Source organism: Ostrea edulis, chromosome 1 (genome assembly GCF_947568905.1).
Source record: "Ostrea edulis chromosome 1, xbOstEdul1.1, whole genome shotgun sequence".
In the NCBI taxonomy this organism is placed as follows: Eukaryota; Metazoa; Mollusca; class Bivalvia; order Ostreida; family Ostreidae; genus Ostrea; species Ostrea edulis.
In genome coordinates this window covers 52,924,406-52,941,409 of record NC_079164.1, presented here as the reverse complement: position 1 = coordinate 52,941,409, position 17,004 = coordinate 52,924,406, and the positions used below count along the sequence as shown (strand labels likewise).

General features: G+C 33.8%; 1 protein-coding gene across 1 annotated transcript in view; it reads left to right on the top strand.

The window, feature by feature from the left end:
- The window catches only part of LOC125650284 (lysophospholipid acyltransferase 5-like), a 54,512-nt gene that overhangs the window by 4,740 nt on the left and 32,768 nt on the right, over positions 1 to 17,004 (top strand). Inside the window, exons 2-7 of the mRNA XM_048878444.2 lie at positions 1,243 to 1,350; positions 4,052 to 4,158; positions 7,119 to 7,250; positions 7,549 to 7,656; positions 7,823 to 7,920; positions 15,085 to 15,193. Coding sequence (XP_048734401.2) covers positions 1,243 to 1,350; positions 4,052 to 4,158; positions 7,119 to 7,250; positions 7,549 to 7,656; positions 7,823 to 7,920; positions 15,085 to 15,193 — 662 coding nt within the window. The remainder of the gene's footprint in view (positions 1 to 1,242; positions 1,351 to 4,051; positions 4,159 to 7,118; positions 7,251 to 7,548; positions 7,657 to 7,822; positions 7,921 to 15,084; positions 15,194 to 17,004) is intronic.

Below are 17,004 nucleotides of genomic sequence, written 5' to 3'. Positions count from 1 at the left end.
TGCCTATTATTTTTCAAGGTCAAGGTCACAGTATCAGTTGTAGGAAAACCTTGTAGGCAGTATACAGACCAAACTGTTTGGGCTAGGACTGTCAAACATGGTACAAATACATTTCATGCCAAGTGGAGGACCTATTGTTTCTCAAGGTCAAGGTTGTAGTAGCAGGATACAAACCGAACCATTGGAGCTAGTACCATCAAACTTTGTACACACACATCTTATGCCAAGTGAAAATATTACACAGAGAGTACATGATTTGTCTTGTTTTATCGATGCAAAGAAAGTATATCACACCCTGATGATTGCTGATACTACTTAAAGTCAAGTTCTACAAATCATGGTGTAAGAAAAACACCCTATATTAGCTTTTCATGGGCATATTATGTACTGTTGGCAGTACTCGTTTCACCTCTTCAACAAAGTCATGCACTGCGACAATAGGATATACTATTTGAATTTCTACAAATAACCTTTTTGCACATATCTTGGAGTTTTTCTGGATTCCATTTCTTGATTTCTAAGGTTTTGTCTGCAAATGTATGGTGACATTGGCCTGTTTCTTATGTATATGGAGACCAAACTCTCTGCCAGCTTCTTTAGTTCTATAATTTGTTTGGTTTTGGTTTGGTTTCTTTTCCACCCCTTTGAGAATTTTTTCACTCATACTGAGATGTCACCAGTTGTATGTGAAATTCGACATTTAGACCTATGCTTAGTGCTCAGGGGACCTCTGTTTTTAAGATCATATCCGAAAGACCTGTAATTCTCACTTCTAAATGCTAAGCATTTGTCAACGGAGCAACCACTATCTATATTCACATTTTAGGTTTGATTTAACCATGGCAAGAGCAGGGCTCAATCACCTGACCTCCCAATCATGAAGCGAATGCTCTACCACTGAGCCACTGTGACCGGTTTCAAAATTTGTAAAACTATAATGTTTATTGGTTTGTCATGCATGCATAGAAAAATATCTAAAAATTCTTTAAAAGGATAATAAAACACAGAACAACCAAGCCTGCACACAAATGCAAATCAGCCATGCTTTTGTAATTTGGAAAGCAGTTTTCACCTTATTCAGATACATAAATTTGTAATGTCATTAATTGAATGATACATGCATATTGATTATCTACACATATGTTTTCCCTGTAAGTGGAGGCATGATGTATCTGCATCAAGTGTACACTAGTGCATGACTTTATGCAGTTTACCAGTTACCATTGTTTTAATGTTTTTCAGGCTATCCAGTTGGACTCCTCCATCGTGCTTTCATTCATGGAAAAGATGAAAATATTCACCATTTGTTTTTCACTGCAACGGGACTTGCTGTATATTACTTTAACTTTGGTAAGTCCTATTTTATTTTGTAAATTGTATCATCAGTCATTGTGAACGGTATAATGGGCTACATGTAATCATTCTTTACAGCTGTAAAAACTGTGTCATCTGCCTTAAGGTTACATTTTTGAATACTTCATCAGAAACATCAGACCATTTCAATTTATCTACTTCTTCAGAAACTTAAGGCCATTTTAACCTATTTTGGTTTACATATCACTGGATGGTCCCTGGGTTTTTTTTTCACATGAAGGACTATGTCCACTCCAAGGTTCTGACATTTTCTCTAAAATTATATTTTCATCTCCTCAATATGAAGAGTCCTTGAATGATTTCCAAAATAGTTTAAATTTTAGAGTGTAGTAATATTACCATATTCTGCATATCGGCCAGCTCAGTGGGAAGATCACCTATCTAGTAATGCAAGGGTCCTCATTTAATTTCTGATTGATCCAAAGATTTTTTTCCAGTTCTATGCTACAGTAACTTACTAGTGATATCTCGTATACAACCTTCTGTAATACTTAATGGTAGCTTTGATTAATTTTACATAAAACATGAATGAGCATTATTTATATCAAGTGATAATTTTGATGGTGCTTGAGCGACAAGGCAAATATGTCAAAATGACACCCTTTAAGCTTAAGTGGGAAAATATACAAACATTGTAGCCCTTCTATATCATATGTATTTATTAGATTAAATGTGTGTAAGTAAGAATTAAAACTGAGAAAATGATATTTTATTCACTTACTGTAAACCGACTTTTATTCACGACAACTTTATTTCGCGATTTACTCTTGATGAACTATAGAGAATATACGCAAGTGATACACAAATGTAGGAAATATCCCAATCAGCAAAGAATAGGTGATGTATACACAAATGTAGGAAATATCCCAATCAGCAAAGAATAGGTGATGTATACACAATTTTATACAAAATATAAAAAGGTGTTGAAAAGGTGTTGTAAATGTGTGGCATGAGGTTGATTTAAACGATGACAAAAAAGGAACTTCAGTATACAATGCAGCGGTGTAACTAACGTGTAGAACTAAGGGTATAAACACGAACCAGCAGGTTTTGTTCATGAAGCTATCTTAGGACTAAGATATGTCTTAAGTATGTCTCTAAACACTTCTTAGTCCTAAGTCAGTTTCTCAAAGCCATTCTGAATCTAAGGCCTCACCATAAGTTCGTCCTAACTTTAGGACAGTGTAAACCTTGTCCTAAGATCATTCTCATCATTAAGTTTGTAAACATGGTGCTAGCCATGGTATTGATGCAGAAAACCCACAGAAACCATGAAAGGATATTTAGAAACATTTACAACCCCCTAGATTACTTAAACGATGATGCCATCGTGAGTAAATACAGACTTTCATGATGTTAGAAGGCTATACTGAAGATGATGTGTTTATTTTTATATGCTTGTCTATTATGGTACAGTCATGTCTCTACATCTGACTATTCCATTCAGGGTTTTCTGTTTCTATTTTTATTTCTCACATAACAAGCTGAAACTTGTTTGAGTAGCTTCTTTAGAAGTCCCTCTAGATCATGTTGCAATTGTGATCCATTTCAACCTCTCTTACAGGAGTTTTGCCCCTTTATATGAAAATTAATGTTACATGGAGGGTACATAATTTGTCTGGCTAATTCCTCCCACAGTTTTCAAGTGAGGACCTTCTTATTTTGCAGAGTGTTTGTATGGGTATTGAAGATGTGCAAGTGGCAAGAATTTTAATTTTTCTTCAATTTTTGAGAAAATTACACGTTGAAAATAGTCATTTTATAAGAAATATTGCATAGAGAATACATTATTTGTCTGTCTAACTATAATGGGGGGTATACTGGAATCGGGTTGTCCGTCTGTCCGTCCGTCCGTCTGTAGACGCAATGGTTTCCGGGCTCTAAAGCATTATCCTTTTCACCTACCGTCACCATATCATACATATGGACTACCCATGGGATGAAGATGTTCCCTATCGATTTTGGGGTCAAAAGGTCAAAGGTCAAGAGCACTGGACATCCAAGTAGCAATATGGTTTCCGGGCTCTAAAGTGTTATCCTTTCCACCTACAGTCACCATATCATACATATGGACTACCCATGGGATGAAGATGTTCCCTATCGATTTTGGGGTCAAAAAGGTCAAAGGTCACGCGCACTGGACATCGAAGTAGCAATATGGTTCGGTTTGTCATGCCATTTTTTTTTTACACTCAGAAAAGAGGTAGTTTATACCTATTACCAACACCCTTTGGGAGATTGGGGTAAGCGGGGGTATTCTTAGTGAGCATTGCTCACAGTACCTCTTGTTACATTTTTAGATCAGGATAAAGATGTCTTTAGCACATCAGCAATTCATTATTATTACTTTCATCAACATTTACGACGACCAAAACACAATAAATATGCCAGAAATTACATGTGCAACCAGCACATGCACATTATTGATTTGCTATCATTTCACACTTCTGACAAAAATATGTACATCAGGTGTCAATGAATGGATTATATCAAATCCATATCTCTAATGTAATCTTTCTATTGAAAACTTTTGATAATTAAATTTTGTGTAAATTAACTTACCGTATATCCCCCCCCCCCCCCCCCCCCCCAAGGTTTTATGCACTTGGCACTTATTAATTAGGAGGTATTTTATAAAGTTGATCTATATGATATGTATATTTTCATATTGTTTCAGGATTATCGTTTTTTCACCCCATCATCAATATTGTTGTGATATATGTACTCCTGCGAGTGGCCGGTGGATCCAAAATTTCGGTGGCCTTTGCCTTTCTGTTTAACTCGGTCAGTATTATTTTCCTACACTTTACAGTATGTTTATATGATAACCAGTATTCCCTGTAACAAGCTGGAGCTGTACAACTTGTATGTAATCTGATTTCCTGTGTTCAGATCAAGGAAATTCAGTGAGAGGGTAATCCTTGCAACCTTGAGTAATGTTTGATACACAGTAGTTGTTTTTCTCCATTGAACTCAATACATATGGTGAGGCACAAAATATATTTTTGTACATATGTAGTAGGTACAAATTCTCATCTCTATTCATATATTGCATAAGCAAGAATTACCAGCTGCTATGTAACCACCTAACCTGGTAGGGAAACACAAATTTAGAAAATTCATAAGAATAGAATAGCTTAACTTTGTTAAAATTATTCATCATGTCAAAAAGGAAATACCAGTAAGTAATTTTTATAAATTTAATTAATGGCCTAATTCTTTTTGACAAGGTTAGTTTATTGTAATACTTGCTGATATAAACAAAATTCATTACGTGTATTGTCATCTACCATGACCAGTCTGTACATGCATTGTCATCTACCATGACAAGTCTGTACATGCATTGTCATCTACCATGACCAGTCTGTACATGCATTGTCATCTACCATGACCAGTCTGTACATGTATTGTCATCTACCATGACCAGTCTGTACATGTATTGTCATCTACCATGACCAGTCTGTACTTGCATCCATTCAGAAATTCCTTGAACAGTGGATTCAACCACAAATGCCATGAAAATCAGGACTATATGGAGGATGTTGTAGCATATCAGCCCCTGACCACCCACCCCCCATATTAATGAGTTCAGACCTGTAGACAGGTGCTGACATGGAAGATCTTAATTTCTTTCAGGCTGGTTGGACATTTTATGAATGATTTATCACAGCAGATAAAACATTTTCTTTATAAAATGGACTGGTAAGTTAAACACTTAATGTAGGTGTGCTCTAAAACGGAACTTAAGCAGCAAAATGGAGGGTCATGGCCCTTGCAGACGGACTGCTCTCTATGCACTGTATGAGGCCTTTGTTCATTTTCACTAAGCCATACAATATTTTTCGCTTACCTGAGCCAAATGTTCATTGAGATTTTCTGCTCAAAATTTGTTCATTGTCCTTCATTATTGTCATTGTCAACGTAAACTTTCCACATTTTTTACTTCTTCTAGAGAACCAATCAAAATTGTCACAAAGCATACTTGGGTAAAGGGGGTGGATAATTATTCATATGAAGGGTTATGGCCCCTTCGAAGGGTAGATAATTAAGAAATAATGTGGAATGTTTGTATAAATATTCTTAAGAATTACAGTACAGACAATGCAGATCCATTTTATTTAGTATGTCTCAGTTACAGTGAAAAATACTACACTGTTTTATACGTGTCTCTCAGTTACAGAGAAAAATACTACACTGTTTTATACGTGTCTCTCAGTTACAGAGAAAAATACTACACTGTTTTATACGTGTCTCTCAGTTACAGAGAAAAATACTACACTGTTTTATACGTGTCTCTCAGTTACAGTGAAAAATACTACACTGTGTTTTATACATGTATCAGGTAGGCCACATCCCATTACAGAATGACTATCAGCTACTTGTCCCTGTTGTGGTAAGACCTGTCAAAAGAGGATCAATTTAGGGTAACAAAAGGAAAAAACATTTCAGTCTGGATTTTGTTTTAGTTTATATATTTGATGGTTACCTATTGTATATATTTGAGGGTTACCTATTGTATATATTTGAGGGTTATTGTATATATTTGAGGGTTACCTATTGTATATATTTGAGTGTATATATTTGAGGGTTACCTATTGTATATATTTGAGTGTATATATTTGAGGGTTACCTATTGTATATATTTGAGTGTATATATTTGAGTGTATATATTTGAGGGTTACCTATTGTATATATTTGAAGGTTACCTATTGTATATATTTGAGGGTTACCTATTGTATATATTTGAGTGTATATATTTGAGGGTTATTGTATATATTTGAGGGTTACCTATTGTATATATTTGAGGGTTATTGTATATATTTGAGGGTTACCTATTGTATATATTTGAGGGTTATTGTATATATTTGAGGGTTACCTATTGTATATATTTGAGTGTATATATTTGAGGGTTACCTATTGTATATATTTGAGGGTTACCTATTGTATATATTTGAGTGTATATATTTGAGGGTTACCTATTGTATATATTTGAGTGTATATATTTGAGGGTTACCTATTGTATATATTTGAGTGTATATATTTGAGGGTTACCTATTGTATATATTTGAGGGTTACTTATTTTATATATTTGAGGGTTACCTATTGTATATATTTGAGTGTATATATTTGAGGGTTACCTATTGTATATATTTGAGGGTTACCTATTGTATATATTTGAGTGTATATATTTGAGGGTTACCTATTGTATATATTTGAGGGTTATTGTATATATTTGAGGGTTACCTATTGTGTATATTTGAGTGTATATATTTGAGGGTTACCTATTGTATATATTTGAGTGTATATATTTGAGGGTTACCTATTGTATATATTTGAGGGTTACCTATTGTATATATTTGAGGGTTACCTATTGTATATATTTGAGTGTATATATTTGAGGGTTACCTATTGTATATATTTTAGGGTTACCTATTGTATATATTTGAGGGTTACCTATTGTATATATTTGAGTGTATATATTTGAGGGTTACCTATTGTATATATTTGAGTGTATATATTTGAGGGTTACCTATTGTATATATTTGAGTGTATATATTTGAGGGTTACCTATTGTATATATTTGAGTGTATATATTTGAGGGTTACCTATTGTATATATTTGAGTGTATATATTTGAGGGTTACCTATTGTATATATTTGAGGGTTACCTATTGTATATATTTGAGGGTTACCTATTGTATACAATATACTTGAAGCTTATTTACTGTACATCATGTATTTTAGGGTTACCTATTCTATAGCTATTTACAAATATCTAAGGAAGGTTATGCCATTACATGGAGCACGCCCCAATGTGTGCTGACGCTGAGATTGATAGCTCTTGTAATGGACTACTATGATGGGAAAAAAAGCCAGGTAAGTGTAATTATTCTACCTCCATTCTACAAGGAATGGTCCATGTCTAATAAACTACATAATTCAAACTTGTATGGATGGTTATCTATGGATGCACAACATCCATGATTCAGATTCTACGTCTGATTTTTATTTCTGGATTAGCAACCAATAAAGTCATGAAATGACCCATATTTCAGATTCAGTAAGTAGTAAGTATTTTGCATTTGTTTCAAACTTACATGGATGATGCATCAACAGATGTACACAATCAGTCAGGATTTGAATGATGCATTTTGAAATAAGTTTTCTTTCGTAGGATAAGTTGTCTAAAGACCAGAAAGAAAACTTCATCTCTGACCCTCCCTCTCTGCTTGCCATGTTAGGTCAATCTTTCTTCATTGGTGGAATGTTGGCGGGACCACAGGTAAATTTTATTAGCTGACATTGTGAAAACTAAGTTGATTTCTTTCGAGAGTAATTTCATATAACACTGTTTTGCTTTTATTTGGAAATGGATACATGCTTTTATTCCTCCTATAACCCAGGTATTCACTATGAATGTTACTGTTATGCTGTTCTTTGATTTTTAGTTTGGAATGAGGAAATACCTGGCCCTTACAAGAGGAGAGTTCAGTGCATTGATGTCTAAAGATGCTTCAAAAGAAATGCAGAACAGTCCCCCGGCAAGGTAAGAAATTCATCTATTCAGGACAGTGGACATCTTGTACACTTGTGTTAACTGTCATTCTAGCCAAAAATATAGCGTATCCTCAAACTAATTGCAACAGAAATGTTTTTGTTTTCAAACGGTGAGTCAAGGGATGCTCTAGCTTATATAAAAAATCCAGAGCACAAAACAAAGGGGAAACATGTATTTTGGGGCCAAATCGAACATTTTGATAAAAAAAATCACCGAAAACAGTGATTTATCATTTATCTTCACACATGAAAGAAATAAAAGAAACACAATTGCTATAATCATCAGGAACGGTGTAAACATTCACAAACTACTTTATTCATACCAAAATTTCAAATGCATAATTTTTTATGAGACGTAAAGCCTTATATGGAAGAAAAATCAATGAAAATGAGAAGAGTTAATATGAAACTCGTAAACATTGATTTTGGCACAAAATGAGATACTGTTTATATGAGACAGTTAAAGAAGTGATAATTAATTCATAAAAATTATTTAACAGTTTGAGATTTTAAAATCATGAGTGTATCAGTGGCGGATTTAAGGGGGCACAGCTGCTACCTCCCCCCCTCCCCCTCCCCCTAAAATTTTCAAAATAAAGGTAAATCATGGTCTGTTGTTTAGAAAATTGTAAACGATAAAAGAAGCAATAATCTCTTCCACTCTCGGAAAAATAAATGACAAAATGTTTTGATTTATTTAATTACTTTTATTGGGAGAACTTGACCCCCCCCCCCTCCCCAAAACCCCTTAAAATTTGCGTCATTTTATTAATTTCACTTTTATCCTAAATGACAGAAAATATTAAAAAATAGATACTTAGGAGACATTTATTAAGCCCAATAAAATCTGTAAAATCCATGCAGGAGTTCAAGGTGGCCCCCAGACCCCCTGCCTCATAAACTTGCAACCAACCCCCCCTTCCCTGCCTAACCGCAATTACTGGATCAGCCCCTGTATGATCCCGTAATCGTGTTTGTTCTGTTCGTTTGTTTGTCAGTCCACAAAATGACAGTATTTTCATATTGAATGTGTATTCTTTGTGACAAAACCTTTAGTTGGTACCAAACATTTTGACATTGTGACCTTGAATATTGACCTACTTTTCGTGACCTTGGAAAAAAACTTGCTTAGGGTGTTGGGATTTGCTTACGAGTTAGAAAATCCACATTACATATTTAGTGATAAATTGAATCGGGTGCATGCAAATTAGCCGGGATGAGGGTATTGTTTTTGACCATTCCTCATTTCTTTCTCTACAAATATCTATAAGTTTCTTTGAGAAATCTACAGCCACATTTCCTATCAGAAACTTTGAACAAAATATACAGTTCTTGTCGAAGTAAAAAGTAGGTGTTGAGCGAAGACCGCGACTTGATCATTCATGATTAAGACTTGTAGATTTAGACACCAAATTTTCCTTTTAAAAAAAAATTATTGTGTTGGGATTAGTGTAGTCACGGCGACATTTTTGATGCACTCTTTTGCCACGCATTGTTACAGCAAGTCAGTAATTATAGTGACATACATCATATCGTATAAATGCGAATTCAAAACACCCGATCCATCGGATCTATATGTCACTGTGATAAAGAAATAATAGCAATGCAAAGACAATAATTACGCATAGTGTTTTCTGTAAATCAAAAAATATCTGTAAATATAAGCGGAATGTATAAACTGGGTGGTTTGCCGAGGGAAATTTCTTGATAAAAAATAATACAATCTAAGTTGACATACACAATGTGGGGTACAAGTAGTAAAAAAACTGTTCTGAGATTTAAGTATGCAGTACAAGATAGTAAAACATGAATATCATCTTCTACACAATGATCTATTAAAAGTGATTGATTGTATATTGTTTAACGTCCCTCTTCAGAATATTTCACTCATATGGAGACATCACCATTGCCGGTGAAGGGCTGCAAAATTTAGGCCTATATACTCGGCGCTTATGGCCTTTGAGCATGGAGGGATCTTTATCATGCCACACCTGCTGTGACATGGGGCCTCAATTTTTTCAGTCTCATCCGAAGGGCCGCCCCATTTATTCCCCCACGGGAACACAATCTAAAGAACACAGTGTACATACATGTATTCTGTCTTCTAATTCTTCTCCTTTGTATCGGCCTGTTTCTATTCTAATTGGAAGTATACCACATCTTCATAGTGCAAGTAAAGATCTTAAATATTTTGGAATGCTCGTGGAAAATTAATTTTCGGTTCTGAAATTTGTTTTAATAGCTTTATTTAATAGTTGATTTACTTTTACATGTACTAGCCACTACTTCTTATAGTTATGAAGCAACTTGTTCTGAAATCACCAGTGTCACACAGTATTAACCTATTATATATTTTCTTTAGAATTTAAAGATTCAGATAATGACTTCCTTTGTGATGTCCAGTTAGACTTATTATATTGATTTAAACATGTTTAGTAATGTTGTCCATCGATAGTAGACGATTCCAGTATTGTATAGTTTATACAGTGTCAGCGTTAAGGATTCTTCCATCCGAATTTGCCATACATGTAGTGCAGGTAAAGGAATGAATCTGTGATAATGACAAAGTTCACGATTCTGAACCATCTCAATGTTATGGTAGTTTCGGAGACCCCATACTACACTACAATAGTTCAAATCGATATACACAAATTAAGAAAAGTTTTTCGAAAGTTGAAATTCCTAGGTCTTTGTAAAAACGAATTTTCGAGACAATGGAGTCATTTCTGACGTCACTCATCCTGTTCACATTTATGCTCCCCTTTTCTCCTAGTTGCACAATATATTGACTATCACCAAGAGATGTATTGCAAATTCAAATGTTCTATCACTACCTGAAAATTAAAAAGTCGATGCAATTCACTTGTGAGGGACAAATGCCCAATGCTTGAAAAACATTTGATTTTACTAAATCATCTGGAAATTATTCTCATGTATGTACAATTGGAAGCTAAGTTCAAGGCCACTCGTGTCATGGCCACATCAAACCTAAGATGCGATTACTCTTTCATCAAACGCTCGACATTTCGAAGCGAAAATCACAGGTCTTTCAAATATGGCCTTAAAATCGGAGATCCCGTGTCGCGACAGACGTTGGCACATTAAAGAATCATTACAAGTGGTAATTCACCTACAACTACAAACAAACATTACATAAACATTGAAGGATATTAATTGATAAGAAATAAGTTATTGTTCTTATGTTTTTGCAACATTTAATGCTAAACATGATCAACTAATGGCAAAAACTGCTTTCCATACTTTTTGTTTGTTGTTAGCGAGGGTTTACATATTGATATGATATTTTTGTTTTGGAGAGAAGTTAAACTCCAATATTTTATATCTTTCAAATTGTAGTTCTTTGATTATTTGATCATTTGGTTTTAGATGCTTTGGAACCGATGTCTGTAAGAATCAGACATAATATGGATAGTATACATAGAATATCGTATAACGTTGAACTTCATTAATTAGCTTTTATACAAAGTCAATTTTTTTCCGTATGAAAATGTAATTAGTGGTCAAAAATTAGCTCATGGCTGAAACAAACTAGCATTTTAGAGGATAAAATTGACTTACCAGTATATATGCAGTATTACAAAGAGGGTCTACATAACTTCAATTATCTCCCTTGTAAACTCTTCTGCGTTTATGGAAGCCATGCCATAACAAAGTTTATGCTATGAAAATGTGCTAATTTAAATTAGGAAATCGACAACTTCCCCCTCTCGGTTTTTCTTGATTTTTTATATGATCATTATAAGCATATATTCCACTACAAGTTTTGCAAAAACCATTTCTGTTGCAATTATTTTGAGGTAAAACAGTAGAATGACTGGACTACTAGTGGTAGGTGCTGGATGAAGGTTGAAATCTTCAAATGGTCAATGTCTGCTGACTTTTGTTTACTCAGAATCTATATCAGGTCATAGAACCACCGTTGATACAGTCATGAATCCCTTGCACATGACTGTCTAGACCATTCAGATAACGTGTTATATAGAATTATAATATTGAGGTATGATAAAAAGCAATATCTCACACGTATGATGCATTTTTGAATTAAAACTTAGACACTGTTATTGATTATTGTAATGTCTGGCCAGGTTGCACATTGTGCATTTAGCTAATAGTATGCTAAATGGCTTGTGGGTGGGTAGGTGGGCGGGCGTCCCTGTAATAGGGTACCTACTGTGTGTAATCAACTCCTCTTGCAGCATTTATTTGACATCCTTCAGACCTTGTACAGCTGTTATGGGAGCATTGAAGATGTGCATGTGTCTTCTTGGAAGTGATGGGACATCCTTCGAAAAATTTAAATGTACATGTAGTTGAACTTTGTCATTTTTAGGTCACCTGAGATAACTCAGGTGACCTATTGCAATTGGTTGTCGTCTGTCGGCATGTGTCTTCTGATGTCCTTCATTTGAACATTTTTAACTTTTTCTTGATAAATACCATTCCAATTCTTTTCAAATTTGGTATAAGTATCTTTGGGACAAGGGGGACATAAATTGTAAATTACAGGACTCCAGCACCCCTGGGACCTTAAGGGCTGGCCAAAATTGACCAATTTTCAAAAAAATTTCTTCTCTACAATTGCACACATTTAAGAAAAACTATATGCATAGTGATGTAGAACAAGAAAGCCTCTACCAAAATTGTAAATTTCATGATCCCGAGGTAGAAGTACTGACCCCAGGGCGGGGCCAAACTTAGTATATATTGTTTATGTGTAAAACACTTAAATAACATCTTCTTTAGTGCTATTGATACTTAATTGAAACTAAATAAATATTTTAAAAGAGAAGGTAATCCTTTACCAAAATTGTAGATTTGATGATCACAGGGGTAGGAGATTTGGTATCGGGGTGGAGCCAAAATGGTCAGTAATTAAATGTGTGAACAATAGACATTTTTAACTTCTTTTTGATAGCTACTAGTACCATAATTCTTTTCAAATTTGGTATGAAGCATCTTTGGGACAAGGGAGATATAAATCGTAAATTTCAGGACTCCTGTATCCCTGGAGCCTAAGGGGCAGAGCAAAAACTGTCAGAAATTGACCAATTTTCAAAAATCTTCTCTACAACCGCACATGTAAGAAAAACTAAATGCATAGTGATATAGAGCAGGAAGGCCTCTTGAAATTAAATGGATATTTAGATGGAGAGTATAGGTAGTGCTTTACTAAAAATGATCATAGGGGGTAAGGGTTTGGTTTCAAGGTGGTGCCAAAATCATTATAATGATTTGAAGGACCTCTTTAAGATTGCTTATACTATATAAAATCTAAATGCATATTTAGGAATAGTAGAAAAGGATGTACAAAAAATAGTGATTTTCGCAACCCCAGGGTTTTGACTCTAGGATTGGTCTAAATTAGTCATATTTTTTAATGTTAATACATATATTATGTAAAGCCTTTCATCAGTGCATGCACTTTGGAGGACATTGAAGTTTTATGCTATTGCTTTATATTAGAATTTAGCTTAGATATTCATGTAACTGAGCAGGAAGACAGATGCTGGTTTCATTAATTTATTCAGTAGAAAATAAAGGCATTGACCTACAATAACAGACGAATAGTATTACAAATCAAGAAGAAGAAAAAACATAATCGAAATATGACAATTGCAGATTATCCCCACAGTATACTGTAAGCGTTTTAGCAGAATATTATACTTTAGGAAAAAATATATAGTTCTGTAACTAATTTAAATTAAGATCTTACAGACTCATATAATCATTACAACTTTGACTGCAAAATTACAATAAGGTAGAGAACTTGCAATCAAAATAATTACGTATATCAGCTCTTTATATGGAAATAAAACATATACTTAAATATAGAAATAACACATAAGATGTGGAAGATATCCGCTGGTTGTAACTCATCAAAACGTATTACTGCTTTAACTACATAGGTAAATGCATTAGATTTATACATATACTGAAAGACATAAAACATAAAGAAATACGAAATGACCAATGAAATCAAAGAACCAATGAAATAACAGAATAATACTTTACTCCGCAAACTCAATCCAGATGCGCAATAGAACTTGCGGTAAATTTTAAAATTGTATTTAGGAAAACTATGAATGAAAAATAATAAAATGAATAAATACATATAGAAACTCATATTTATACTATCACGTTCAGAACAGGAATTTTTTTCTAGATTCCATAGCCCTTGGAACTAGTGATACTTTTAACTAGTACTCAAGTGACTGATAAGGCCTGTCAGCCTATTGTTTAAGCATGGTACCTAGTTTGCATAACCAACTTTTATTTGAGTTAAAGGTTTTCATTTTTCAGACCTTGTACATTATAGTTGAATATATTATACATGTGACATTTTAAAAAAGCTTCTGGGTTTTTTTTGTTGGTTTTTTTTTTTAAATGCTACATTTAATGTCATTTTTCCAGTATGTTTTGTAAAAAGGTAACCTACATAATCTGACTTTAATATAAATGCATATGGAAATCTGCAGCATCTCTAGGGTAGTCTTCTTTTAAAAGCATTACATAATTGATTCTCGACCACAAATACTTCAGTTATTTTTATTTTATTTGGATTCATGTACTGCTGTCTCTATGATAGATAACAAATTGTAATGCAACCCAGTCATTTCTGTTCTTGAATCAATTTTGTTTCATTATGAAGTCACATTTAATAGGGTTGAGTATATCACTAATAAGATAGTGTTACTGCAAAGTACCAATGATATTTTTATAGTGTATTGCAGAATGTATATATACATGTCTTCTTTAAGTATATTCCATGCATAGAATATAAGTTGACATATTCATCTAAGATATAGATTCATGAAAACCAATAGAAGTACACACTCTGTGCACAGTATGCTGAAGTCACAGTGTATGAGAGGGTTTATTTTCATCAAATAAAGTATTCTCAGGAATTTCTGTATGTTCAATGTGGTAAAACTTGTGATTTGGTTTAATCATTTTAGAAAAAATAAATGCTACATACGGAGGATTGTTTGAGGGAAGTGGAGGATAGTGTCATCTCTCTATGCTGTAATACATTTCATGAAGACTATGAATTTATTAGGATGTTTAAATCAATAAGAATTAGACAAAATTTAAAAAAAATGAGAATTCTACAGTGAGTTGAATTTGTTTACAGTTTGGGACCTACCTTTACCAGACTTAGCCTGGGTGTATTCTACATTGTCCTGTTTCAGGCCGGTAACATTCTTTTTTCGGATGATTTCTTCTTCACTCCAAAGTATCAGGTTAGAACTACACAACTTACAATATATACTGATCAAAATTTGTCCAGCGTCTGGTTTTTCTTCTTCACTTTTCTAGAAAAATTTGGCATATTTCAATGCCTGAACAGAACCATCATAAATTTTTTGATAAAGGCGAGGTCCAATCCCCCTTTGAAAGGGAGATAATTAGGATATGATAAAACTATGCGGGGTCATTTAGAAATTGTCTGAACTTCGGCTTCAGAAATGACAAAACTTTCCTGTTAATTTCCTTTATGTGGAGTAGGTACAGGTTTATACAAATAATGGCCCCTGTGTCAAAAAGATAGAATCTAAACAAAGATCAGACTCTGGAAAACAATCTGGATTTATAGATATTCTTTCCAAATACAACAAGTCTACTATTTGTGAAAATGATGTGGGTTACAACTTTAGCTCACCTTAGCTGAAAGATAGAATACACTTTTCTGATCCAAATTTCTCCTTTGTCTGTATAAGCTTTTCAATTTTTTGACTTTTTTAAAGACTCATTGGAATTATTTTTAATAACAAGAAGAGTACAGATTGTTAGGTCACCTGAGTCACTCAGGCGATCTATTGCTATTGGTTTGTGTCTGTCATCATGCGCCGTGCGTTAATAATTCAATATTTTTAACTTCTTATGGATATCTACCCTTCCAATTCTTTTCAAATTTAGTATGAAGCATCTTTTGGACAAGAGGGACATAAATTGTAAAGTTTGGGACTCCTGTACCCCCGGGTCTTAAGAGTGGGGCAAAAATTGTAAAAAATTTACTGATTTTCAAAAATTTATCTTCTATACAACCACACATCTGTAAGAAAATCTAAATGCAAAGTCATGTAGAACAGAAAAGCCTCTACCAAACCTGACAAATGATAGTATTTATGTGTAAAACATTTAAATAATGTATTCTTTAATGCTATTGATACTAAATTAAAACTAAATGGATGTTTAGAAGGAGCAGGAAGCCCTATAACAAAATTGTAAATTTGATGATCCCAGGGTTAGGAGTTTTGGTACCAGGGTGGGGTCATAATGGTCATAGTGATTAAATGTCTTTATCATATGAAAGATACTAAAAAAAACTTAAACAATATTTAGGAAAAGTAGAAAGGGATCTACCAAAATTGTGAGCTTTGCAACCTCAGGGTTTTGACACTAGGGCGGGTCTGAAATAGTCATATAGTGCTATTATAATAATATATTCAATATGTAAAGTCTTCCATCAGCATGATTAATATGGGTACTTTTGGGGACATGTGTGTTTTATAAGAGAACATATCTTGTTTTATACTGCTGCTGCATATTAGAATTTAGATTAGATATACAGAATGGAAAAAATAATAATATATTTTGTAGCCCTTAAGGCTAGTGGTGCTTGTAAATAATACTGGGTGACTGATAAGGCCTTTGGGCTTCTTGTCAATGAAGTAGGTACAGTTTCTACAATCATCTGGCCCAGAAAATGGATTATTTCAGTAGGGGTCCCAAAATCTGGCATTAAAATAAGGAATATATAAGGAATCCCAAACTACGTTTGATTTGATCCAAACTGACTTGGTGATATACGACAAGAACATGAAGTGGGCATAAAATTGCAAAATTATGCCAAAATCAATGAAAAAATTAATAAATTCAGGGGGTTTCCTTTTCAGAAAACATACAGCCCATGTGTCAAGCAAGTTCATATTCAAATACATTTTTCATCTTCTTTTAAAGTAGACCTATACTCGGCCTACGTCACCATCAAATGTAAATGCGGAACCACGCTTCCGTTTTCCGTAATGTCATATTTTAACGATATCCATTT